At 36.9% G+C, this 27,294-nt stretch overlaps 1 protein-coding gene across 1 annotated transcript; it reads right to left on the bottom strand.

Annotated features, from left to right (window-relative positions):
* Window positions 1-212: 212 nt before the first annotated feature.
* LOC132550772 (IgGFc-binding protein-like) lies at window positions 213-25,404 on the bottom strand (the record flags this gene model as incomplete). Its single annotated transcript, XM_060214859.1, has 26 exons — window positions 213-220; window positions 430-744; window positions 1,414-1,734; window positions 3,008-3,200; window positions 3,843-4,042; window positions 4,520-4,812; window positions 5,085-5,395; window positions 7,005-7,246; window positions 7,411-7,515; window positions 8,602-8,794; window positions 8,936-9,138; window positions 9,511-9,809; window positions 10,141-10,451; window positions 10,938-11,182; window positions 14,853-14,957; window positions 15,203-15,398; window positions 16,384-16,589; window positions 16,957-17,249; window positions 17,552-17,862; window positions 18,324-18,568; window positions 18,943-19,050; window positions 19,446-19,898; window positions 20,267-20,560; window positions 22,374-22,511; window positions 22,743-23,036; window positions 24,354-25,404. Coding segments are annotated over 26 exons (6,933 nt in total), but the record flags the coding sequence as incomplete, so codon positions are not given.
* Window positions 25,405-27,294: the final 1,890 nt, after the last annotated feature.

Here is a 27,294-nt window from a genome sequence, read left to right as displayed (position 1 = left end):
ACATTGGGAACAGTCACTCAGTGTACAGAGAGGCGACATACAACGAGACATAATTCCAGTTGAAAGGAATCAGTAGGACTCCTTGTTATAAGCTTGTTATTTAAGACACAAACAACATCGCCTTAGTATATCAGCGTTTTAATATCCAATCAAACAGCACTTTCAGTGGTGACGTTTATGTAGCGTTGTATCCAATCAGTGAAAACTGTGCCTTATGGAGCTGAAAAATGAAACCAAAGACATTCATCGAAAAAAGTATAAAAACGTTAAAGGTATTTTACATTTTAGATCAACGAACATAATTTTTTAAGTTGCGATGAATCTTCGTTCATTGTAAGAAGCGAGAATAAAATTCAAAGCGAATCTTTCCGTGATCACTGTGCATCGCTAAAGTGTTATTATTCACAATCTTTAATGAAAACAACAAACCTCTACAAGAGTTTCGAGGAGTCAGATTCCTGATGAATTCTAATGTACACTTCTCGCAGACGTTGTCTGTAATAGTGATAGTGGAGTTGATCATTTTAAATGATGCACAATCTCTGAAACTCCTGCCATGCCGTAGGATACGCACCCTTCTGTTGATGGATACCTTAGCGAATATTTTTGTTCCCAACTTGAGCATGAGAACAGAGTAACGACACTGGTTAGTAAACTGGGACCTGTAACGACAGGCTCCCGTCAGTGTTAGTGAACTGCCACACGATCGGTGAGTCATGCTTATTTCGCACTGGTTGTAGGGAACTGCCATAAAACAGTAATTTGCATCAGATTTTTAGCACATTATATTGCTTTTTGACAAACATGTCAGTTTGAAGAGTATTTTGCAAAATAAAGAAACATGAAAAATACTTTTTTTTGTTAATTATTTTCACAAGATCGATTCTAACACGGCCAATATGTAAACGCTAACACGTGTGCTAGTAAGGAGTACAATAGATTATGGTGTAAAATTATGTAATAATGCATACTGTCAGCAAATTCTTACAAGAGTCATTAAAATTTATAGATGAAATAATAATTTATTTGATGTAACAAAGGGACCTAGCAATGTGAACTAGAAATAACATCTATACAACTCTTTATCGAAATACTAACCAGTACAAATATGTGCACGTTTGAATAAAATCATATTTAAAAAAACTAATTTCGTATATCATAAGCATATTAATTTATTTAAATAAAAACAAAACCGAGCACATCTAATAATGTTAAATAATATATAATTTTGCATGATTTTTAATAATAAAACAATGATCTAATAGTCAATGCATTTTTGAAAATTAGTGATCTTTTCTTTTCTTCACCCTTATAGCGATATCATTATCTAAACAAACAACTGCATTTGATATCTACTTTTTTTCTATTTATAACTATATTTCTTCACACTTCACAACGTAAACAATACTTTACCATACTGTGGTCGTCTTGATGGCGGTTTAGGCTTTGGAGTTGATATCTGTTTCGTCGTCACTGGTGGCGCTGATGGAAGGGAAGGACGAATTGTTTTCAGTGTTTGCGCATTGTCCGTTGGTTTTGGAGCGGATTCGTCCGTTGGTTTTTTAGTGGGTTTGTCCGTTGGTTTTGGAGTGGATTTGTCCGTTGGATTTGGAGTGGTTTTGTCCGTTGGTTTTGGAGTGGGTTTGTCCGTTTGTGTTGGTGTTTGCTTGTCTGTTGGTTTGGGTGTTGGTTCAGTTATAGGTTTTCGTGATGTTGGTTTCTTAACTTTAGTTTCTGAAGAAATGAAACATAGAAAACTAACGATGTGAAGAATCAGTGAAAATGACGATAATGGAATGCATTGATATGTATTCCATTATACTGAAAATATACATACTTTTCCTGTCAGCCACGGCAAAATAATTTAATGATTGAAAGTACAATTTTACAATACACAAAAAGATGAACGATAAACATCGATTAGTTTTTAACTGATCACAAATTTTAGGGAGGACAAAATGCAGAATCATGTAAAGACGACTCTTCAGTAATCATTGCAATATTGCTCTCCTGAGATTGAAAAATTACAATAGGGAAATCGAAATCATGACGCTTATTACGGAACCAGTGTTTTCTGTCAAGCTCCACGATATACAATGATAACCTTAGCAGCCAATATTACATTATACTGTCAAGTTCTCTCGACATTCCATGTCAACATTAGCAGCCAATGTAACTGTTTCCTGTAAAGTCCCCGACATACAATACTTACCCTTACAGCCAGTGTAACTGTTTCCTGTCAAGCTCCCGACATACAATACTTACCCTCACAGCCAGTGTAACTGTTCCCTGTAAAGTCCCCGACATACAATACTTACCCTCACAGCCAGTGTAACTGTTCCCTGTAAAGTCCCCGACATACAATACTTACCGATACAGCCAGAATTACTGTTTCCTGTAAAGTCCCCGACATACAATACTTACCCTCACAGCCAGTGTAACTGTTTCCTATAAAGTCCCCGACATACAATACTTACCCTTACAGCCAGTGTAACTGTTTCCTGTAAAGTCCCCGACATACAATACTTACCCTTACAGCCAGTGTAACTGTTTCCTGTAAAGTCCCCGACATACAATACTTACCGATGCAACCAGAATTACTGTTTCCTGTCAAGCTCCCGACATACAATACTTACCCTTACAGCCAGTGTAACTGTTTCCTGTAAAGTCCCCGATATACAATACTTACCCATACAACCAGAATTACTGTTTCCTGTAAAGTCCCTGATATACAATACTTGCCCTTACAGCCAGTATAACTGTTTCCTGTCAAGCTCCCGACATACAATACTTGCAGTTACAGCCAGTGTAACTGTTTCCTGTCAAGCTCCCGACATACAATACTTACCCTCACAGCCAGTGTAACTGTTTCCTGTCAAGCTCCCGACATACAATACTTGCAGTTACAGCCAATATAACTGTTTCTTGTAAAGTTCCCGACATACAATACTTGCCCTTACAGTCATTGTATCTGTTTCCTGTAAAAGTCCCGACATAAAATACTTACCCTTACAGCCGGTGTCATTGTTTCCCGTAAAACCTTCCAAACACTGACACTTGTAAACCCCATCTACATTTCTACATTCAGCATTCTTGCGACAGTTAAGACGTCTCTCTGCGACTTCCATAAGGTTTAAGCCGTCCTTGATAACACATTTCTGTACTTGGTCACAATTTGTCAAAGGTCCCGTCCCATTCAGCTGAAACAACATTAGGCGTCGCTTAGTTCATTACAAATCATTTGCTTTTACCTTTTCTACCTGAATTGTATATACAGTAATTGCTCGTTTTTGTCTTTATGACAGAAAGAAATAATATCCAATAGGACAAATTATATTCCAAACATAAAGTGAATGTATTTCATCATTGAACGGTAGAATGTAAACAGGTACTATCAAAGTTGCTGTTTTAAGTTAAATGGGTCCCTTTTAGGGCAGATATTTTAACAAAATTACACTTACAGTAATTATATTAATATTCGAGTCGAAACAGACATTATGAGGAGGGAACGAAAGCAACATTTAAATCCAGGCGTAAACAGGCAATTTACGGACGGACCAAAAGCAACCCTTTATCGTGACTGTAATAGTGTGTTTTATAACACCCGGTAGCGACGTAAAATGGAAATAGATTTAATTTGACTGTCCTATGTAAACAGTGATAATAATATGTATGATGAGTATTGGAATTGGAAAATACCACGGTAATTTGTATATCATTTTACGGATATAATCTAGTCAATTGATATAATTGTTATAACAGTAAATGTATATTTATATCAATCGACATCTGAACAACATATTAATATTGATTTATATTAGTATTAACATGACGAAACCTACTGGAAAATACTCCCTGTTATAGAAACATCCACAGTCCCTCTGTCTGACACATGTGTCTCCACTCAAAACGTAACCTTCCCTACATGTACATCCCTCCACTGGAGCGAGAGGGTAGGACGCAGACGCGTCCGGATCCTCACAGGTACGTGGATTACCCACAATGGCTGGACTGTACACCTCAAATGTGGAGCATTGTAGGGCTGTTTGTGAAAATAGAAAGCTTGTTAGTAGTTTAACCAAAGTATTAAGATATAAACCTGAACTAAACAGAATTTTTTACAAGTAATGCATTAAATATACGGATTATACCGACCAAAAAAGAGGAAACGTTATTCATTGAATTAATAAGTCGAGGGTTAAAATTAAAAAAACAAATGTCAGCTTTGCTCAAAAATAAAAACAATGAAAGTGTTCCGAAAAGATAAGGGATGAATAATTTATCTTAAGTTCAGCTGTTACAGTCATGAACAGCGTAGTAGAGGTAGTAGGTAAGGTATATAGTTGATACCTTCTGCGACTGTAACACAAAGTTTAATTTTGATTGTTGAGCTATTGTAATGTCAAAGAATATATTTCTGTTGAAGTCCGTCCTTTACAAATGTATCCTGTTAGCATGACGATGGCTTTGATTGATATATAAAAGTGAATACTTATAGCAAATCTGTACATATACATACGACATAGGTTCATTGTTCTCCATGGCCTATTGATCAGACCGTTGACCTGGCAATTGTCTCCAAACGCCTCCAGAGACTGACACATCAGCTTCATAGCAAGTACTTCGTCACCTTGTGTAGCACAAAGGTCCATCCAACAGGAAGCGAAGAAGGACAAAGCGGATTTTGGCTGTTTTTTCACACAATGACCAAACAAACCCTTTTTGTCAAGAATTTTCCCACAAAAGTCTTTTGATTTGACACGCCTTTCCCATTCCTTTGTACAAGTCGTTATCACTTCCTCGGTTTTACAACTGTTACATACAAATATATATTTGTTATATGTCATATTTGATTATTTCAGATAATTTACTATCTAAACATCAATCCACATACTATAATGTATTCACTTTTTCAATAGCGTGCCATTTAAATAAAATAAATTTTCATAACTGCTCAGCCTTTTTCGAGAGTACAAATTTTCTGGCATCACATTGGAAGATTAACTGATGATTGTTACTATAACTTGTAACTATCTGGATCTAAACCGCCTTTTCTGTTGGAAGTTTTCTAGGATCTACCTTACCTTTTATCTGCTCCGTCAGAAGTATCTGTCACTTCGTAGCTGTTCCCTATGCGTTGGAACTTGTTTGGACTCTTCGAAACATCACGACCATTTTTAGTTTTAAAGTCATCTTTTTTCCCATTACAGTTTCCACAGATTCCAGTAAGATTTTCTCCAAAGTCACGTGGTACCACAACACTAACAGCATGAATGCCGTCATACGTAACAACGAGGCCACATCTGCTGATCAACGTGATGTATCTGCCCTTGGTTACAACTGCGAATCGTCCTTTGGTATCTTCATATGGAGTATACACTAGCACGTCATCAACCTGCGAAAAAGGAATACTTTTACGTAAAAAATCAGAACTGCTGGATATAAATTTACTTTTAGATAACGTGGAGGCAATTAATGGTTGATTTAACTTTTTTCTTCAAGTTAAGGTTCGTTTTACGGTGACAAATCAATTTATTAATGCAAATTTCACGACAAGACAATTACTTTATCAAAATCGACTCAATATTTCAATTTTTAAAAAGAAGTTTAAAGAATGTACAACACCTTTCATCGTCTCCACTCAAAAACGACCGTGAAAAAATGTGTTTAGTTTTCATTGATTCAGGAAAATGGAGCGAAGTATGGAGAAAACGTCATCGCTTATCTGTCAATATTAGTAGTAATGTAACGGATGCGTACTGTCAGTTCGTTACCAAGTTCTATCTTGGACCCAGTAACTGTTTAACAAATAGTAAAATGCCCACAATATATATACAAAATACTGGCCTGTCTACCTGACTCAAATAATGATATAAACTATACGAATTCAATAACTATACTCTAAACTACACCCGGTAGATGACTAACATTTATTGCACCTTAACACTGACATGTATAGAGTCTCAATACCAATTAAAACACTATATCACATATATACCCGCCACCCTGTGTCGGTAGTCAATAATTAACCTTTTACCACAACACCCGTGACTGTACAAACTTGACCGTGACACACTTTGACCACGTCAGCCTTCACCGCGACACACGTGCATTGACTGCGTCACCTTTTGCCTCAACCACTTGGACCAAGTCAGCTATACACTGTGTCTCGGCAAAACCTGTGCCTCAGTACCCTGTCACTGTACCTGATCAACTACACATTACCCTGTACTGTGATCCACCGTGACTTTGTACATTTGTATAAGACGTGTAAGAATTATTGGTTCCGATTTTAAAGGATTACAGTGGAGCCCTAACTTATTCAACTAGGCCCAAACTTTTTCATCTTGGTCACTGTTACCTTTTATTTTCAGCTAGAGATCCTATACGTTCGTCTGTCAGCATCCGAGAGAGAGCTTTTCGTCTGGTGGAACCTCTATTTATACGACTACCCATCTAATGAAATGCCTTCTTTCAAACAACCAATCAAAAGTGCTCTTTCTTTTCCAAACTACAGAAATAACTACTACAAATCTACACTGCTAATCCTTTATTGTATAATGTTGTAAATCACATGGAATCAATCGTTTCAGTAATATTAGAAGTCGAAATATGAAATGAAAAATATTAGACATTTATTGATCTAAAAATGTCGTAGACAGAAATTTTCATGAGATGTGTTGTTCGCGTTTGATTAAAGTCAGACTTCGGGTGTTTTTGGTTTTTTTTACGATAGAATTATGGGGATTTCATCGTTGTCATGGCACCCGATCACGACTGTAATAATAATGTTGAAGTGACATCTGATGCGAACTCACTGTACTTTTTTCATTTTTATTTGATTTTTTATCAAATTTCAACATCGTTAAACAAGCAAACTCGTTGAATATATATATATAAAATCAAAATCTCAGCAGACAGAAATCCTCCAAGGACGTATTACTTATTAATCCACATACGAAAGAAGTAAAATAGACCAAAGTCTATTGTCACATACGACTTACCTGTAATTTTCTCCCCTTCAGGAGTTTGACAGAGACCTGGCCAATTTTTATATCCACCATTCGAGTGAAAGACACATGTTTGAGATTGTTACGATGTTCATTTTTAACTTGGACATCAAATGCACACGTCTCGTTGCCGCTCAATTTAGACAATGAATATTTACATATTCCCATAAAATGGACTGTTTGACCGTCGAACAGGTGATAATGGGGATCGCCAGAAGCAGAGCAAACGCATGTATCTAAAACGGAAGCAAAAGAAAAGTTTGTTTTTTAAATATTTTGAATCCTTTTATTGAAATTGGCTAATTAGAAACAGCAGCAGTTCTTGTACCGAAGAATGGCATACATAATCTGTTTACACTGTTGTGGAAACAGTTTTTGAGAATGAAGTCAAAATACCTACCATAACACATATTGATTCCGTCGCCGTATTTTCCTGACTTACAGACACATTCTCCGTTTTGGCATGTTGCGTCCTCATGACACTTGTAACGTCCCCCACACATGGCTTGAATTGAACAAAACAAATGATGGTTTTGATGGTAATTAATTGTAACTCTACCATCTCCATTACATTCACAACAATTTATTTTTCTTTTTAATGTGTAATTTTGATTACTATAAACATACATATTTCAGCGATAATCTTATTCTCAATATTTCCTTTCACAAACTGTGCTAGGTACGATTGCCCGTTTAGTTTCTCGGTGTCGTTTATATAGCAATAACTGCGATTTTCCAAATTCAGTCATTTCACTAAGTTGTTGAAAATTGGTAATGTGTTCTAATTTGATCGCGCTGAAGTAATATGTTTACAGTGACATACATTTTAACTTGTCCCGATATTTCACATTAAATAACATCATCTCAGAACCTAAACTGACGATATATAAATTCTGATCAAAAAACCACAAATTGGGTGTACGGGGGTCGAGATTGGCGCGATAGCTCAATAGAAATTGCAACTGATATTGCAAGCACAGGTAGATATGAAGATATTTGATACAATCCCTATCCGGCACATTTCCCCCCGAGTTCATCCTGTGCTGTCATGCTTGTATCCTTATGCAACCTCGGGCAAGACACTTTTGTCGATCTTGATGGCATGAGGCTTGGATTTTCGCATTCTGTTCAATAAGGTAGCCACCAGACTACGCTTCAAAACGGCTGTCGGGAGTTTTATGTCAAATTTCAAACAAAGCTACACATTCATTCATATTACGTGGTGGTATCTCCAGTGTTAAATGAGGAAAACATAACGTTGAAAGACAATGTTGTCCGTGAAGTATACACTGTATTCTATCTAACCAAAACATCGACGTATTGTACCTAAATACGCAACCAACGGTTCTAGGTAATATGTTCCGTGTATATTTGAAAACTTAATAATTCTAACCCTTACAAGCAAAACAATGTCTATTTTTCTCTCAATGCCATCGTATTATCAATAAAATGTTTGTGGTTTCGTTGACAAAATTGGTTGCTGTAGTGACATAATATATCAAGCATAATAGCATTGCTTTCTACTTTACCTTTGTTAAGATAAATGTGATTCGCAACTTCACATATATATTAAAACCATATATATACTAACGCAGACATGACTTTATTCCGTCACCATGGAAACCATCCTTGCACGTGCACTGAGGACGTCCTTCAACCAACCCACACATGCCGTCCTTGTGACACCGCCGATTGATGGCAACACGCTCCAGTATCGCTTCGCCATTCTCATTGGTGCACTTAGTCACCGTAGTGCAGTCTTCAGACACAAATGTGGTTCCAAGCTTTATGGATATAGAAAAATGTTCTGTATGGTCTGTTATCACTTGTTTTGTAATCAACTGATCTCTCGGAAACTAGATCGCCATGGCGGACTTCTTATAGCATTTTTAAAGACCTTATTTTTAACAAGAAATATTGCTTACCGGGAAATAGTCACCCTTAGGTGTGAGACAGCCACACTTCTCTTGAGGAACACACTCTGTACCACTGAGGAGGAAACCAGGAAGACATTCACATCCTTCAGTATCCTCCAATACACAGTTGTGCTCGGAATTCGGCATCATACACGTGGCAGGACATCCTGATACGGCAGCGCTATAACGCATGTTCTTCGGACAAGTTATCGCTGGATGGAACAGAATTCAGTGTTGAATAACAGGTACGCAATAAAAAATGTTGGCCACAGTGAATGTTTAAAGTTTTGAGGAAAACAATTATCGCTGATTCTTGGTTCGAAATCCTATACAAACATTAAACATATAGGCATGAAAATGTATTATAAAGGCAATAAGAGATGGGAAATGCTAATGTAGTAAATGGAATAGTGTTTGAGCAGGTTGCCATGCTAATCAAACAAAAGATCTTAAATGTTGTACTCTCCGATCTTCTTTTTAGCAGTGCATCCATTGTGATATTCATCTTGTTAATTAATCCGTTTACAAAAACGCGCGTAAAATGTTTTCCCATATTTTTTATAAAAAAAATTTGTTACACTCACGACAGAAATTTGAACTTCTCCATTTTACGTTGAATCCTCTCATTTCACATTCTGCTTCAAGAGCCTCCATTGATCTGCATATAGCATCTTGTCTGGTAGTCGGGTCGTCGAAGTAAGCACAAACATCAAATTCGCATGCGTTGAAGAGTTCAGCAGCCATACCCGGGTTTTCCTTAATACAGTCGTTGAAGGGAGACAACTTTCCAAATTTGGGATTAATAAAACCACATTGGTCTCCCTTTGAAGCACTCTGCGCCATAGCTTTAGAACATTTAACATCGTCCTCAGTTGTGACACAGCTGTGACGTCAGAGGAGAAATAAGTAAAATTGGGACAATTAAGCATAATGTTATCTGAATTAACAATATATCGTATGCAATGTATTGCTATAAAAAGTATTAGCTATATGAAATAAAACCTTAACTTATTCAAGAGACTTTGATGGCAAACTCATGTGACTGAAACGTCCATTGGTGTGTGATTGTTTGAGGATGAACGACATAAAAGTCCATTGGTATTGTATTTAATATTAGAAATATCTAAATTCAATCAGTAAAATTGTCACATCTGATTTTCCTTTCTCTGCTTTCTCCGTACTGTTATCTCAATATGTATTGCTTTAAATCTCACCTGTCCGATCCGTCGGTAAACCGTCGTCCCTTAGTATAGCTTTTCCCAATCATGGAGTATTTTCTTTTATCCTTGGAGACATCCTGTCCGGTCCTAGTCTTATAGTCATCCCTCTTACCGTTGCAGTCTCCACAAATACCGGTCAATTTTCGCTCGTATGACTTTGGAACAGAGACACGAGCAACAGATTTTCCGTCCCATGATACTCTGTGTCCACAAGCGGTCGTAAGACGCACATATCTCCCACTGTTGAATATGGTCAAGTTTCCGCTCTTCTCCCTAATAGGTAAGTATTTTTGTTGACCGTCGATCTGTGTAAATATCATAAGGCAACAGACAGATAAAATATGCGTTCACAATAAGACCGTGGCGATTATTTTGCACATCGCAATCAAGTAAATAACATTGTCGTCAGCTTGGACCAATCTGCCTATAGTCATCAGTAGCATCAAATGGCATCGAAAATCTCACGTAAAATAAATTGAAAAATTCAAAATCAGAGAATACCAAAGTAATAGGTTTCTTCATGGTTTCGATGTCGTTTTGAAATACAATTTGATCAAGTTATTTTTTATTTGACTTTATCTGGTTTGACTTTATCAGCTAGGGATTGTTTCTTATTTATATAGGTTTTCGCTAGTTCCGTAAGTGTATAACTCGTTGCGTCAGTTTCTGGTATACATAAACAACACTGAGTTCTGCTTGAGGTATATCAACAGTAACGGCGCAATCCTTCTACGTGAACATAATTACACGGTGAAATCATTTTATAGTATGTATCAAAACACATAACTTACGAAAACATGTCTGTCCTTCTTCATGACAACTCTCGTGCCGTACACATTAACGATGACTGACTTAGTGAAGGACACTCTTCTGTTCCTACCGCGACGTTCGTTAGACACTAAGACCGAGATTTTGCAAGGATCTTTCTCCTTCGTTGTCTCCGTCAGAGTATACTTACACACTCCCATAAAGTGGATCATCTGACCGTCATATGTCCTATAGTGAGGATCGCCACTAGCGGAACACGTGCACATCTCTACAAGAAAAAATCCCAGTGATTTATTTTATGCAGGGAAGTGGGGGTTGACTATTCTTCAAGCAAATATAACCTTGCTTCATTTAATGAAAATGTTACATTAATTAAGAAAGAGTGTTTTATTGCCTTTCATGAGCATGGTAGATTACAAATACTGTTTTCGTTAATGCGAAGTCCGTGAGTTCGCCATTCAAGTGAAAACACTCTTCTTATCAAAAGCTTTTGAATTTTTTTATGAATATCACTGCATTAAATGTAGCTGCATTCATGACATATTCTGAATTGTAACTCTGTTACAAATCAAAATGGAAAAGAAGCATTGTTGTGACCTGAACGGACTGTTAAGGTTTGACATGTGATGTCTGGATTAGATAAACTGGTGTAAAACCCGTGTCCGGATATATCACGTGTCATTATTACGAATCGTGGTAGATTATGGTGAAACCCGTGTCCGGATATGTGACGTGCCATTATTACGAATCGTGGTAGATTATGGTGAAACCCGTGTCCGGATATGTCACGTGTCATTATGACGAATCGTGGTAGATTATGGTGAAACCCGTGTCCGGATATGTCACGTGTCATTATGACGAATCATGGTAGATTATGGTGAAACCCGTGTCCGGATATGTCACGTGTCATTATGACGAATCGTGGTAGATTATGGTGAAACCCGTGTCCGGATATGTCACGTGTCATTATGACGAATCGTAGTAGATTATGGTGAAACCCGTGTTCGGATATATCACGTGTCATTATTACGAATCGTGGTAGATTATGGTGAAACCCGTGTTCGGATATGTCACGTGTCATTATGACGAATCGTGGTAGATTATGGTGAAACCCGTGTCCGGATATGTCACGTGTCATTATTACGAATCGTGGTAGATTATGGTGAAACCCGTGTCCGGATATGTCACGTGTCATTATGACGAATCGTGGTAGATTATGGTGAAACCCGTGTCCGGATATGTGACGTGCCATTATTACGAATCGTGGTAGATTATGGTGAAACCCGTGTCCGGATATGTCACGTGTCATTATGACGAATCGTGGTAGATAGTGGTGAAACCCGTGTCCGGATATGTCACGTGTCATTATGACGAATCGTGGTAGATTATGGTGAAACCCGTGTCCGGATATGTCACGTGTCATTATGACGAATCGTGGTAGATTATGGTGAAACCCGTGTCCGGATATGTCACGTGTCATTATGACGAATCATGGTAGATTATGGTGAAACCCGTGTCCGGATATGTCACGTGTCATTATGACGAATCGTGGTAGATTATGGTGAAACCCGTGTCCGGATATGTCACGTGTCATTATGACGAATCGTGGTAGATTATGGTGAAACCCGTGTCCGGATATGTCATTTGTAGTTATGACAAATATTCAAATGAAGAATTTTTTATTCGGCTTATATTTAGACCAGACTTTAAAAACATTGCCGTGTAGCCAATATAAGCAAAGCTGTTTAAACAAGAAACTGAGCCAAGATACATTAGCAATTTTGTTATCCGAAATTCTGTCATTTGTTATTCTGTGAAGGAAGAATAATTGAGACCAATATGTGTTGTTACTAACATATATGAAGGACTTTTTTCCTCTTAGATCGATATATAGCAAAGTTACGATACCGTTAAAATAGCAGGTTTGGAGAAAAGAGAGATTGTAAAGATTGTACAAACGACTAACAACTAGGTAGCACCTTTCAAACATAAATTTAGGATTAGACAGAGTAGAAAAAATCCACAATTAGTTTAATGTTACTGATGACCATACTCCGGAGTTTCTGTGACAAAATGCAAACTTCAGATAACATATGAAGCAAGATGTAGACTTTACCCAGATTAGTTTCATTTATTATGCTGTAATTTCAGTTAGTTCTATTATACAATTTATAACTTATTTATTAAGAATCAGTCTCTATCCCTTGATTATTTGTGGATGGGTGAATCTTAACCCTCTTCATTTCTTGTCGTGATGTTGGAAGAGAATGTTTCTGTTTCAGTAGATACAAAATAAAGCTCGTTCACAGATACCTATGCTCTAGGAATAGTGTCAAAAGTAATGGACTTACGTATCAAAGGAAATAAATATACTATTCACGATTTGATCGGGATCACACCTAATAAGTAGCTTAATTTTCTTTTAAAATAAAATTATACGTATTCCTTATATTTCTTGGTTTATATCTGCACCGAGGTCTAAGTGTATCGGGTGTTTATGTGGTCAGTCACCCGTAACGCCTACACTTCACGTGTATACGCACGAGCCTCCTACGTGCTGATTGTCATCAATGCGTTTGTGGCAGAATATCTCGCTTTTTGCTTTACATTTTGAATTTTAATGGTTTCAAAATGCCCCGACAGCAGGCTAGAAGACGTCTAAGCACTTCAGATATGGACAGGGGCATTGGTATGATCCAGTCTGGTACGCCACAAAGGGAGGTGGCCAATGACCTTGGTGTGTCCCAGAGTGTTGTGTCCCGTATGTGGAATCGTTACCAAAATTATGGAACTGTCTCCAGAAGACATTGTGGGGGTCGGAAATGACTTACCTCGCAGCGTCAAGACCGCTATCTTGTTATTGCAGCTCGACGTCAAAGGTTCATCAACGCGTAATGACTTCCAGAATGCCACCGGAACTCGTATCGCCTCACAAACTTTGAGAAATAGACTTCATGATGCTGGTTTAAGGTTGCGCAGACCTGCTGTGAGAATTCCTTTGACGTTACGACATGTTCAAGCTAGACTTGCTTGAGTTTGTGATAATGTGAATTGGAACCTCCATGACTGGTCCCCCGTAGTTTTTGCAGACGAGTCTAGATTTTGCTTAGATTTCACTGACCGACGTGCCAGGGTGTGGCGACTACCAAATGAGAGGTTCCATGCCGCTAACGTTTCCCAACATGACTGATACGGTGGTGGATCTGTTATGGTTTGGGGTGGCATTAGCATGCAAGGCAAGACCGACCTTCATGTGTTCCTTGATGGCAGTTTGACTGCACAGAGGTACTGTGACGAAGTCCTGGACGTGTACATCAGGCCTTATGCTGGTGCTATAGATCCGGAATTCATTCTTATGGACGATAATGCGCGACCACACAGAGCTCGTGTGACGGAACAGTATCTGGAAAGGGAAACAATTGAGAGGATGGACTGGCCAGCCCGATCTCCAGATCTCAGTCCTATAGAACACGTGTGGGACTTGCTTCTGAACGCTGTTTCGGCGAGAAACATCCGTTCTAGAGCGCTTCAGGAACTTCAAGCAGCTCTCGTCGCTGAATGGACCAGTATTCCCCAAAACCGGATACGAGACTTGATCAGAAGCATGCGCCGCCGCTGCCAGAGCGTAATTGATGCTCGAGGACGTTATACTCTATACTAACACTGTATTTTTCGCTGAACGACACTGTTTCGTAGGACTTAATTTTTCGCCCCTTTTGTCGTAATTTGCGATTTTCGGGGTATCTATGTACAATGAGCATTGAAGCAAATTAACACTGTTATTCTTCGCTTGTTGTTGTTAAATCTTCATCTTATAATGCCGAAATATGTATAAATTGAACTGTAGAATATATTCTTAAAATAGATACCGTTACACATTAAAAAGTGATCCCTATCAAATTGTGAGTAGTATATGATTTTTATATCTGATTTCTCACCTTTACATTCTCTAACGCCGTCACCAGACAACCCACGGTTACATTTACACCTGCCATTACGACACTTGGCTTGAGCATGGCATTTGTACTTCATTCCACACAAAGCTAAAAAGAAGGTCAACACATACAACAAAATGAAACATTATTACCTCATATTATATATTAACTGCATTCAATTCTTTAATATAAAGAAATACAATTTATCTGTTTGTTTTGTTTAAAATCAATCGGATTTTTTATAACTTCTGTCACTACATTATTAATCAATTATTAGACATCAATTTATTTAAGATATCTACGAGTGAATTTAAGTCTGTCGGGTTTTTAATCAGAATTACAATAATACGTACGATTGCAGTTGTTGTAGCCATCTCCTTCGTAACCAGGGTTACAAACACACCTACGTTCTCCACTACTGTCGAGTGCACACTGAGCTCTCCTGTGACACTTTTGACTAGACCGTACTGGAACTAACTTACTGTTGAGTCCAATTCGGCTACACAAGTAATCTGTACCACAATCCCGGGAACGTTTCCGTGCATGCAACTGAAATACGTGGAATTGGTGTTGTTATTATATTGTTAACTTCTCATTATCCTGTGATTTAGACAGGTGAATGTCGTATTGGGTTGATATAAAAATATCATTTAGGAGAATTGGTGTTGTTATAACATGGTGAACTTCTCATTATCCTGTGATTTAGACAGGTGATTGTCGTATCTCATCGATATAAAAATATAGTATAGGAGAAGATAATTATAAATAAAATCCTCGTGCAGGAATAAATTATAGAAAACACAAGTAGAGAAGATTTCCTTCGGACTTTCTCTCTACAGTGGCTCTTCATGGAAACTATAAAAACATATATTATTGTGTAAGGAAAACAACAAGAAAATGCCAACATGTCAACATAATCATAAGAGTTCGCATCTTCTGCTTCATCGACGACACCCGCCATGTAAATCAGAGTCAGTCAGAGTAAGCAATTTCACGTCCTCAAATGAGAAAAAAGAGTATACGACAACGGAACCAATAGGCAAGCTAACGGACACCAAACAATTATAGCTTCTTATCGCAATCGCACAAAGAAATAACAGTTCACAATGAGACCACTATGACGACCATAGACCTTTAATTCCCCTTAATTTTCATCGAGCAGTGTCTTTTGAAACCCTGTGTTACGAGTTTGTCTGTCAGTTTACGACTTCTTGCACGAAAACTGATAAGTGGAACAGAACTTTAAATATCGAATGAACTGCGATGTGAAAACACCATAGGAAGGGGCAAGTATAAATATACTTTTTAACGCATGGGCTAATAGTAAGTGCCAGCACGGACATTTCAGTTGAACCGTTCATACGTTGCACAATTTCACCTGATAATTTATTACATTGAATATTTCCTTTCCTCCGCGGCATAAATGTTCTTCGATCTTCAGCTACTCTCGATTGCAGCCTTTACTAATTTTTGACATGAATTAATGAATACTTGTTGGTGTATTACCTGACAGAGATATACCAATACTACTCACTGGGAGGTATGCACCTTCTGAGTCTACACAACCACACTGGCTTAGAGAGATGCACTTGCCATCACTAAGGGCATATCCATCTTTGCACTCACATCCTTCACGTGGTTCTAGGGTACAGCTAGATGGTGCCTCGGGATCAACACACGTTGAGGGACATCCTGAGGCATTGGCCTTGTACACCATATTTGGGTCGTCACATGTAAGTGCTAGTAAAATCATAAATTATTGCATCATGGAAAAAGGAACCCCAATAATATTCTTATCAGTCAATGCTTATTTAATCCTAAATTTCAATGCATAACCTAAGTAATGCTGATCCTGGTAATTTGAAGAAAATGTGGTTTGTACGTGTGACTAAACTATTCGTTCTGCGTGATGGTTCTAAAAGTATATTCTCTTTCGTTGCTGACCGATATTTTGTTCTCATAAATGAATCATTAGTAAAAATATACATTCAATGTCTTCATCTAATTTAAATGAAAATACATTCTGTATGAATAAGAAGCTTATACCAATTAAGTACACGAGGAGAGTTTGTTGAGAGAGTTCCAAATTCAAAATGAAAATACTCACGACAAAATTCCTTACTCCTCCATTTCACAATAATGCCATTTTCTTCACACTCCTCTGCAAATGCTTCAACAGCATTGCACCTAACCTTTGCCATCTTGTGTGGTTCCCCTTGGAATGAACAAAGATCAAATACGCAACTGTCGAAAAAACCTTTGGCTTGAATAGGAAATCTGCTTATGCACTTTGCAAACCGTCCGGTCTTCTCTGTGATCTCACCACAGTATTCACGTTTGTTAAGACGATTGGCTAATGATGGGTCACATTCCGGGGTGTCTTGGACCACAGGAACACACCTGGTTAATTTGTGAAGTTATCGTATATACATTGTACCGTCTGCAGCTGTGTTATTATTCTGGTTTGAAAGCGAATTAGGAATTATATACATCAATTTGTTATTAATTATACTCCTGCTCATTTGAACATATGATATTTAACATTACGTCATATTTAAGCATTTGATTATTATAATTTTTCAGAGATGAATAAATTATTTCGGCGGATGTGATATTGCAAAGTGTCTGAAATATGTTTTCTTTAAAAAAAGTCAGAGTTCAACAGGTTATAAACACGTGCATGTACTAAGTGTGGAGCATACCTTGAATTTGACGAAGGGCCTGATTCTTCAACTTTAAAACTGTTTCCAATAAGATTGTACCGCGATCTTTCATTGGTGACGTCACGTCCGTCACGTGTCTTGAAGTCGTTCATTTTCCCATCACAATCGCCACATAACCCAGTCATGTTGTTTTTGAAGGTTGCTGGTACCACCACGCTGACTGCATGCACACCGTCAAAATTGACCAAAAGTCCGCATGCTGTCCATATTTGAACGTACCGGCCGCTGGAGGTCACTTTTAGTTGACCATTGAAATCATCTACCGGCAGGTAACGTTTTTCGGCGTCAATCTAAAACAAATCCATTTTTATCAGGAGTATGTATACTTCGTAACATTTAAGATAATTATTGGTTGTTCTCTGTTGTATCTAATTCTGTATTTACCTTGGAAAATGTTATCAACCTATTTTACTATCATTGAACATCATATGTTGTTGTTTAATTTCTTGGTGTACTTCGGTACATTGTTACCATCTTGTGTATGCATTTTCTGGTCTGTATTCTGCCCACCATCTCCTCGTTACACTATTCACCTAAGTGTACGCAGGATTATAGTACAACCGAAAAAGTTGGTCGATTCTACGGAGGTCAGTGTTAGTACACCGGCCATTTCTCATATGAAGGTGACCCTTGTAGTCATTGAAACCTCCCACTCAAATGTTCTACTTGTTGTGTTACAAGACCTTTAATTACAGTCTGAAACCTCACAAAATAACAGATTATTAACGATGACCTAGCAGGAGATACGTACATAGACTTTCTTGTTCTGTTGTAGACGAATTTTCTTGCCGTATATTTCCACGTCCACGAAGCGAGTGAAGGACACACGTGTGTTCCGACCCCTTCTCTCGTTCTTAACCTCAACGTTGAAGGCACATTTTGATTTCCGATCAAGTGAGCGAGTCAATGTGTATTTACACGTACCCATAAAGTGAATCATCTGACCGTCAAAAGTCTTGTAATGAGGGTCACCTGACGCCATACATAAACAGGATTCTACAGGAAAAGAATTGTATCATGTAGATTATAGCTATGTAGGGACGGACACGATTCCGAAAACAATAATATTTAATATATAACATGCAAAATAAAGTTAGAGTAGTCTGTACCATACATACAGGTTTATTCTAAATCTATCATATATCAAAGCAAAATAAACGAGATATTTTTCATTGATTATTTTTCTTTATATTGTGCCGTTTTTGTCGGTCACTAGACAGTGAAGAGTAATCGCCTCTACTTGATCTTATCCATGTTAATGAACAACAAAGGAGAAATACATAACAATGTCACTGGGTATTTCCAGAATATTTTTACATCGGTCTACTATGATAAAAGAGTTGAGGGTAGAACATTTGCACGTGACTTACTTTCACAGCTGTTATATCCATCGCCATAAAACCCACGAGTACACGTACATCGTCCATGTGTACAAACAGCATTAGCATGGCACTTTCTACCGTTGCAGGTATCATCATCTTAATGGGGGAAAGACAACAGGAAAATTAGACGAACTTAATTGCGACGGCGACTGACATCTAATTTCATTTCTAATGAAAAAGCAAAAGTATCTTGGGATTTTACAACGGAACGCAACAACTAATTAAAAATAGTCAGAGAAGGTATTATGCATTGCTGATAAAATTGCTTAAATCAAAATTTATATGATTGAAAAAATATGGTGAAAGATGATTCACATTTAATTTCATACTTCAGTAATTGCAGTTAGTTACCGTGGTAATTTAGTTTTATTTCATGGCGGTAACATTATAAAAAAAAAATTATTCTGGTATGTATCAAAATGATAACAAAATTATGCTTACCCAAAAAATTAACACATGACTTTCTTTCTTTTTTATCTCAATTACCATACCTTTTATAGCAATCCTCCATTCACCAGTTGCCCATAAACCAGTACTGACTCCGACAGAAAATATTTCCATTGGGGATGGATCTCTCCAAATCAAAAATGCTCTCCAAACATTGCCGACATAGCTCTGTACCACTATTATTCCATTATTCCATATGACCTTGAACTTTCTATATTGACGGCATTCCAGTTGTCTTCCTCGACCAGAATATAGGTTAGGACCTTGTTTTCGCGATCGGATTACGGATAGCGTGTTTGACCACCCTCCGATGACAATTTCATAAACTTTTCCATTTTCACCAGTTTTTCCCATCAATGCGACGTGTGCGTCATTACAGGCTTTCACTTCGAACTCGAATGTCTTCGTATCCCCGACGTTGTAGCCGTACTTGTTTAGGTGAGTGTATACATAGCGACCTCTCTGTTTCGGAGTTTTAATAGGGACATATCGAACTCCTGTCAATTGAAATATACGTTCATGTTGGAAACTCTATTTGCAATATTTATCAAAGAAAATGGTGAGATCCAGGAGGGAAAAACTAAAAAAGAAATCCCCAACATCCATTCATTAATAAGTTAAATAATTCATTTAATCATTTATTCATTAATTTAGCCATCATAAAATACCATGAAATCGGAAGTATTATCTATGAAACCTTAATTGCATTTTTTCAGTTTGTCGGTTTATGGACACTTTTGATAGTACAACTTTAAGACAATATTAAAAATACAAGTAGAATTTGCTTAATGCAAATTAGAAATACATTGGCATGTGCTCTTTCGCTTTTACTGAATTATCCCAATGTCAGCATTTATCGACTTACCAGTATTAATGCATGCATATTGGACTGTCAGATATTTGTATGTTCCCCTACAGGGATCTCCGAAAACTGAGTTAGAGGCAGCGAGGACACATGTATCCCTTCCATCGCACGCTTCTTTCACTTTCACCATGGAAGACTTGGATTCACAATTTAGATTCCTCATATGCCTATGAGGGCACACTGACCTCGATTTACGACCGTAAGCAGCTGATATTATTTTAATTGTCTCCCCTGCGTCACACTTGATAGTCTTCATCCTCCCTTCACAATGCACTTCTGTATGAGTCTTCACCTCTGATAATATTTGAAACAGCAGACATTTATTAAATCTAACATGATATACAACTCATATTTTGTTGGATAGCGTTCCATTTCCATTTATCTAGTCTCTTTGGCTGAACATTTCTAGCACACAAAAAGAAGGAAAGAGAGAAAGAGAGAGTTCCACACATGCAAGATCGGATTTAGATGTGGCGGGCGAGCGTACCGATCCAGCCGCTGTTCGGTCTCTTTCTAAAGTGTGATGTTTCGATGACTACACGGTCACCTTCATCAGACAAAAGAAGACCAATGTGAAGCGTACTAGCAATGACATACGTAGTGAACAAGATGGTAAGTAATCTATCATATTATATAAACTAAAATAAAAAACAATTTGACGAGAAAAGATTGGTGAAAAGATTATAAAAATGTAAACGAGGCGGTAGCAATATACTTCGTTCGGTTACAATTTGTATATTACTTGTTTATATATGTGCGAGAGTCTCTTCTTAACTAAAAAGGGTATCAATTAATGGGATAGTGCCATCGATTTCTTCATCACAAGTGAATTTCATGAAGTAAGCATTATCTTGGATAGTTGTTTTTTCATCATGACCGGTCTTGTTCTTGGCGACTTCGAAAGATTACAACCGTTCGTGAAACTAGACACTTTCTAGTGCGAAAACTGTTTCTGCTCGTTTTCGAGTAGTACCGTGGACGTCAGTACTAATACGCTTCACAGTGGTCATTTGTCTGGTGAAGGTGACCTTGTAACTACACTTAAATTTTCTAGCCGTTGAATCTCTATTCTATTGACATCCTCAACCAAACGAAAATATACTACTATAGGCTTTTAACAAAGCAGACAGTTTCGGTTGAATAACCACATTTATGCCGAATGATTTGGAGACTGACTTATTCGCCAAAAATAGACAACAATAGGATGGCATAATATAAAATATTATCATTTTTTATACGCCGCCGGAGGCGGTCGTATATTGGCATCATCTTCTCCGTCTGTCCGTCCGTACGTCCATTTCTTGTGAACGCTACTACAATGGGTAGATGTGCATGAAGGGGCGATTTTTCTGTTCTTTGATTTTTGCAAGATTTATGCCATTTTCAACTTTGTAGCTGTAGCTTGCTCTTAGTGGAGCTTTGTGAACGCAACTCCTTCTAAACTAATGATAAGATTTTTATAAAACTTGCTCAATGTCACTAATGCAATGGTTCGATGTGTATGAAGGGGCGATTTTACGGTTCATTGATTTTTGTAAGATTTATGATACAGACATGTTAAAAGACGTAAATTAAAAGGATCAATCTTGATCTTTAAATCTTGTAGCGGCGTATATTGTGTCCACGGCACTCTTGTTTTCCCTTAAAAAATACAGGTGATTGTGAGGTAAATGTACATAGTATATTTGAGTCTGAGATAGATGTAACTTAATCGGAGTGCATATGTATACTGCTAAAGGTATCAAGTTTCAGAAAAATTGTATACTGATGGAAAAGCTTTATTTTCAAATGGACAGACGGACGGCTACGTCAAGCATTACTCTTTATTTTGCTGTCAAGATCAAATTAAAGGAAAACAATTCAATTTATGTCATTTATTTACCAATAAACCTCAAGGTACCAATATTAAGACAGTTTTGCAATTTACCATAGAAAACAGGTGATCGTGGATAGGAATATTTTGAAATAGTAGCTTTCTTAAACTAGTTATAAATAAAAGTTTGAGATGAAATACAGTCTTGCATAATTGTATTCAAATACTGTGCATCAAATTTAATAGGCTGCGTAGAAATCAATAGATATGAATTCTATAAAAAAAATTTCATACCTTTCTTTGGAATCATCTTGGTTTCTTTGCTCTCCTTGGAGTGTTTCTTTTCCTTGGATTCGGAGCTCTTGGAATGTGACTTCTCTTTAGAATGCTTCTCTTTACTCTTTTTAGAATTCTTTTTTTCCTTTGAGTGTCCTTCGAAATTGAAAAGAAATAGCATTACTCATCATGTTTTTTTTTTAATTTAATTAGCCTGATACGATCAGAAGTATGATCTAAGGAAGAATTGTAATGTCCAAAATGTCAACGTTCCCATTCTGTATAAATATTTGCTATATACAAGTTACAAATACATTGGCTTGCGGTCTTTTTTTTTTTTTTGTCAGTAATATTCCAATATCAGAATATTTAGACTTATCAACTTACCAGTCTTGATACAGACATACTGGACTTCCAGATATTTGAATGTTCCTCCACAGGGATCTCCGAAAATTGAGTTAAAGGCCGAGAGGACACATGTATTCCTTCCATCACAAGCTTCTTTCACCTTCACCATGGAAGATTTGGATTTACAATTCAGATTACCTATCTTGCTATGGGGGCACACTGACCTCGATTTACGACCATAAAAGGCCGAGATGATCTTAACTGTCTCCCCTGCGTCACACTTGATAGTCTTAGTCTTCCATTCACAAAGCAGTTCTTTGTGTGTCTTTACCTCTGATAATATAGGAAATGACAGTATTTTCACAAATAAGAAAAATATATTACGCATATTTTGTTAATTTTCACTTTTACTCTTAGATAATGACACTAGGATAATGTTGTTTGTTTGTTTGTTGTTTGTTGAATGTTTGGTGCCATGTGAACTGCTATGGTCATTTCTTGACAGGGTTTCCTTGTAGTGGCTGGTTGTTAGTTCAATAAGTATCATAAAGGAGGCCCTTCGGAAGGCATCAACAGAAATTAAAGTAAAGTGTGTTGTCTAACGACACAGCCACCTCGGACAGATCGGTCTATCGTTTAGCTTTCTCAGAAACAAACCATAACGGGTAGGGAGCGTCGGACAACGCACCTCGGATCTCCATTTGAGACTGAGTAGGCCAGATGGTATGAGTGATACATCGCGGCCCTTAGTCGGAAAATGAGCTGTAAGAAAGGGTTACCCTTCAAATTGAAAGCAACGACCTTTTTTGCATCATTGAAGATCAACCGTTTTGAATTGAATGTGGTGCCTATGAACATCAGTTTCAAATGTACAAAATCTGCGCATGCCCCGAATCAGATTACGTTTCTGATTTTGTGGAAGAGTATAACAATCAGCTTCAAGAAGTGTTCCTATTTAAGGAGCGTCTTTTGCTGAACAATACAAGCAGGGAGAGAGAGAAGCTGTTTGAAGCATATACCACACATGCTCGATAGGATTTACATATCCAGCAGGCGGACTGGAAAATATTTATTCGTTAATTGGTCTCTTGACTGGCCGTACGGGTACCATTTTGTAAGATGTGGAGGTCAGTCGTCCTTACCTTGGCGTATTCGACATAAAAAAAACTTTACTGAACCTCTGCAATATCGGTCATGCTTCATAACGCTTCTTGCTTGGATACTCTAAGCAGAAGTAAATTTGGATCTGAATTAAATTTACCGTAATCGCATATCTACCTGTATATACAATGCTGATAATGGGTATTAAGTCTCATAAAAATGTTTTGTAGACAGAAGATGGAACTGTTTACAGTTGGACAAACGAACGAAAAGTTTCCCAATCAGATCCAATCTGTACTCTAGATTGTTGTCAAAGTGTTTTAAAATTAATATCTTAATCAATATATTCATTTTCCAGTACACCTCAAGGTATCTTTATTGAAACTATTTCTATAAAAAACAGATGATCGTGGATTAAAATGTTTTGCAATAGTATGTTTGTTGGACTAGTCAAAGTTCGAGATGAAATACAATGTTGCAAAATTGTATTTAAATGATGAGCAACAAAATTGTATATAAAATCGACGAAAAAGTGTAATTAATTCAGACCTTTCTTTGGAATAAGCTTGACTTCTTTGGTTTCCTTTGAATGTGAGCTCTTCTCCTTTGAATGTTTTTTGTTGTATTCCTTGCTCTCTTTAGAGTGTTTTTCCTTTGAATTCCCCTTTTCCTTGGAGTGCTCCTTACTCTCTTTAGAGTGTTTTTCCTTTGAATTCCCCATTTCCTTGGAGTTCTCCTTGCTCTCTTTAGAGTGTTTTTCCTTTGAATGTCCCTTTTCCTTGGAGTGCTCCTTACTCTCTTTAGAATGTTTTTCCTTTGAATGTCCCTTTTCCTTGGAGTGCTCCTTGCTCTCTTTAGAGTGTTTTGCCTTTGAATGTCCCTTTTCCTTGGAGTACTCCTTGCTCTCTTTAGAATGTTTTGCCTTTGAATTCCCCTTTTCCTTGGAGTTCTCCTTGCTCTCTTTTGAGTGTTCTTCCTTTGAATGTCCCTTTTCCTTGGAGTTCTCCTTGCTCTCTTTAGAGTGTTTTTCCTTTGAATGTCCCTTTTCCTTGGAGTACTCCTTGCTCTCTTTAGAGTGTTTTGCCTTTGAATGTCCCTTTTCCTTGGAGTTCTCCTTGCTCTCTTTTGAGTGTTCTTCCTTTGAATTCCCCTTTTCATTGGAGTTCTCCTTGCTCTCTTTAGAATGTTTTTCCTTTGAATTTCCCTTTTCCTTGGAGTGCTCCTTGCTCTCTTTAGAATGTTTTTCCTTTGAATGTCCCTTTTCCTTGGAGTTCTCCTTGCTCTCTTTAGAGTGTTTTTCTTTTGAATGTCCCTTTCTTTTTTTCTCTTTGCTCCCTTTAGAATTCTTTTTCTCCTTTGAGAGTGCCTTGTTTTTGTGTTCTTTACTTTTTTTGGAATATTTTTCCTTTGACATTTTCTTAGACTTTTTCTCCTTTGAGTTCTTCTTTTCTTTTGATTCCTTTAATTGTTTTGGGGACGCCTTGATCTGAGGCAGTATTTGCTGAAGTTTACTGGTTGCAGATCCTACCGATTTTTGTTGACTGTTAGCTTTTGTGATCTTGCCATTGCTTGATTTTTTTACTTTGGATTTTCCTTCAAATATAAATTATGTGTTATCACAAGCCATCTGTCGTTATAATGGCTATTGGTTTTGGACAAATAAATTCATGAAAATCTTGTCACTATTCTTTAAATTCTGTCAAAGACGCTGAAGCTTGAATATTTCCTAAAGAATTTCTAAGTGTGTCCTCCAACCAAATTATTTTTATTTTTTATTTGCAATTCCAAATTATAAGTTCACAGGGTTTTTTCACGGAATAATTTGGAATTCACTTTGAAAATGTTAATATCTTTAAAAGCATTTGCTTATGGTTACATACTGTTACCAAATATTTTGTATAGTTCTTTATGAGATACTGTTGTGATTTGTAATTCGTCCTAAATACAACCGATACGCACAGGTTTACGTTAAACTGTATCTTAAATATAATGATTTCGTCAAATCCGATATTATATACTTATTATAGAAACAGAAGAACAATACATCAGATTTCATCATGTTACCAAATACAATGATAAAGATTAATTTCTGAAATGTCCCTTTTTGGATCGTTAAGGTTTCAGTTCTCCTACAGCTGTGTTTATTATTCTCTCCGACTGCCGATGATTGTTATCTTGATAATTCGATCTGATAAAGATGAAATAGCTAATTATAATTTCGACCTTTGACCTAAATTTTATAATCAATATATATTTACTTTTCATAAACATAGTCAAATATTATCTATTTTTAACATCTTTATATATTCTAGTTCTTGATCTACTATCTGATAAGAAAGAAACTCATAGTAAGAATGTTTTTGTAAGAGAAGAATTGGGTTAATTACAGGTAGATAAGATCATATTCATTATTTAGTTCACAGTGCTTCATCAGTCTCGTGTAACATATGTGAATGTGTCATTTTGATGTTTTTTGTATTTTTCGGTTCAAAAACCGAATCTTATTGTAAGTGTTATTTCAGAATGCATATGATTTGTGAATATTATTTTTATTGTGAACGATATCTTGCGTCAGTCACTCTCATTACAGCTTAATCTCATTTGATGGTTAATATATTTAATTTTTATTTGTACGCTCATCTTAAGAATATATGGATCTCATCTCATGTTTGACAGGAAATATGACATAATTCATTATAGACTAAATTCCAACATAATATCATCGACTTTGCGTTTTGACATACTTGACGTTCTTTGAATATTATCAGACAAGTGGAAATTACGACATTTATTGAACGATGGTTTACAGCACCTCCCCATCTAGATTTTGTCATTTCTTTCGCTCACTTACGATTTTTCTCACTCGCCTTCTCGGCTTCACAATTTAGGCTCTTACCATCACTGACGTGTCTTTAAAAGATAAAACAGCTGAAAAGTGGAGTTTAATTCATTGTTTGGCTATACTGAATCCAATTCTAATTTATATTGACTTTATTATTCACTTCTTGCACCTTTTTCCAAAAGTGGAACGCTAAAAATGATATTCTGTAGATTTTTTCCCATAGACTGTATTTTGTGACGGCGAAGTTCGACGTCATGATTCGGTTTTAAGCGTCAATAATTTTAACGACTTTGCTACCGTACTTCTCTTGAGTAGCTCTGGAGGTATTGGGAAGAATTTAACAAAACTTTGCATGAATTATCAAATCGCATTTTTCAGATATATAAATGATCACTTTATGGATCACTTTTCTTGAATTTTAGGGCGCAAAAATTAAAATCTTGATTTTAAAATTGGCAATTGTTTTTGTTTTTTTTTGTTTTTGTTTTTGTTTTTTTATCAGAACATTAAATTTTGAAAATAAGGTAACTTTTCATAACAATGTCCTATACAGGATTTAAGCAATCTTTCCAAATTTCCATTTTTGATTGCTATGGAAATTCGCCGCTGTCGAGTCAAATGGAAAATTACATATTGAGATCTATATGT

The sequence above is a fragment of the Ylistrum balloti genome, unplaced genomic scaffold (assembly GCF_031769215.1).
Source record: "Ylistrum balloti isolate Yb309-2 unplaced genomic scaffold, AGI_CSIRO_Ybal_v1 Utg370148, whole genome shotgun sequence".
In the NCBI taxonomy this organism is placed as follows: domain Eukaryota; kingdom Metazoa; phylum Mollusca; class Bivalvia; order Pectinida; family Pectinidae; genus Ylistrum; species Ylistrum balloti.
This window is presented reverse-complemented; position numbering and strand designations above follow the sequence as displayed.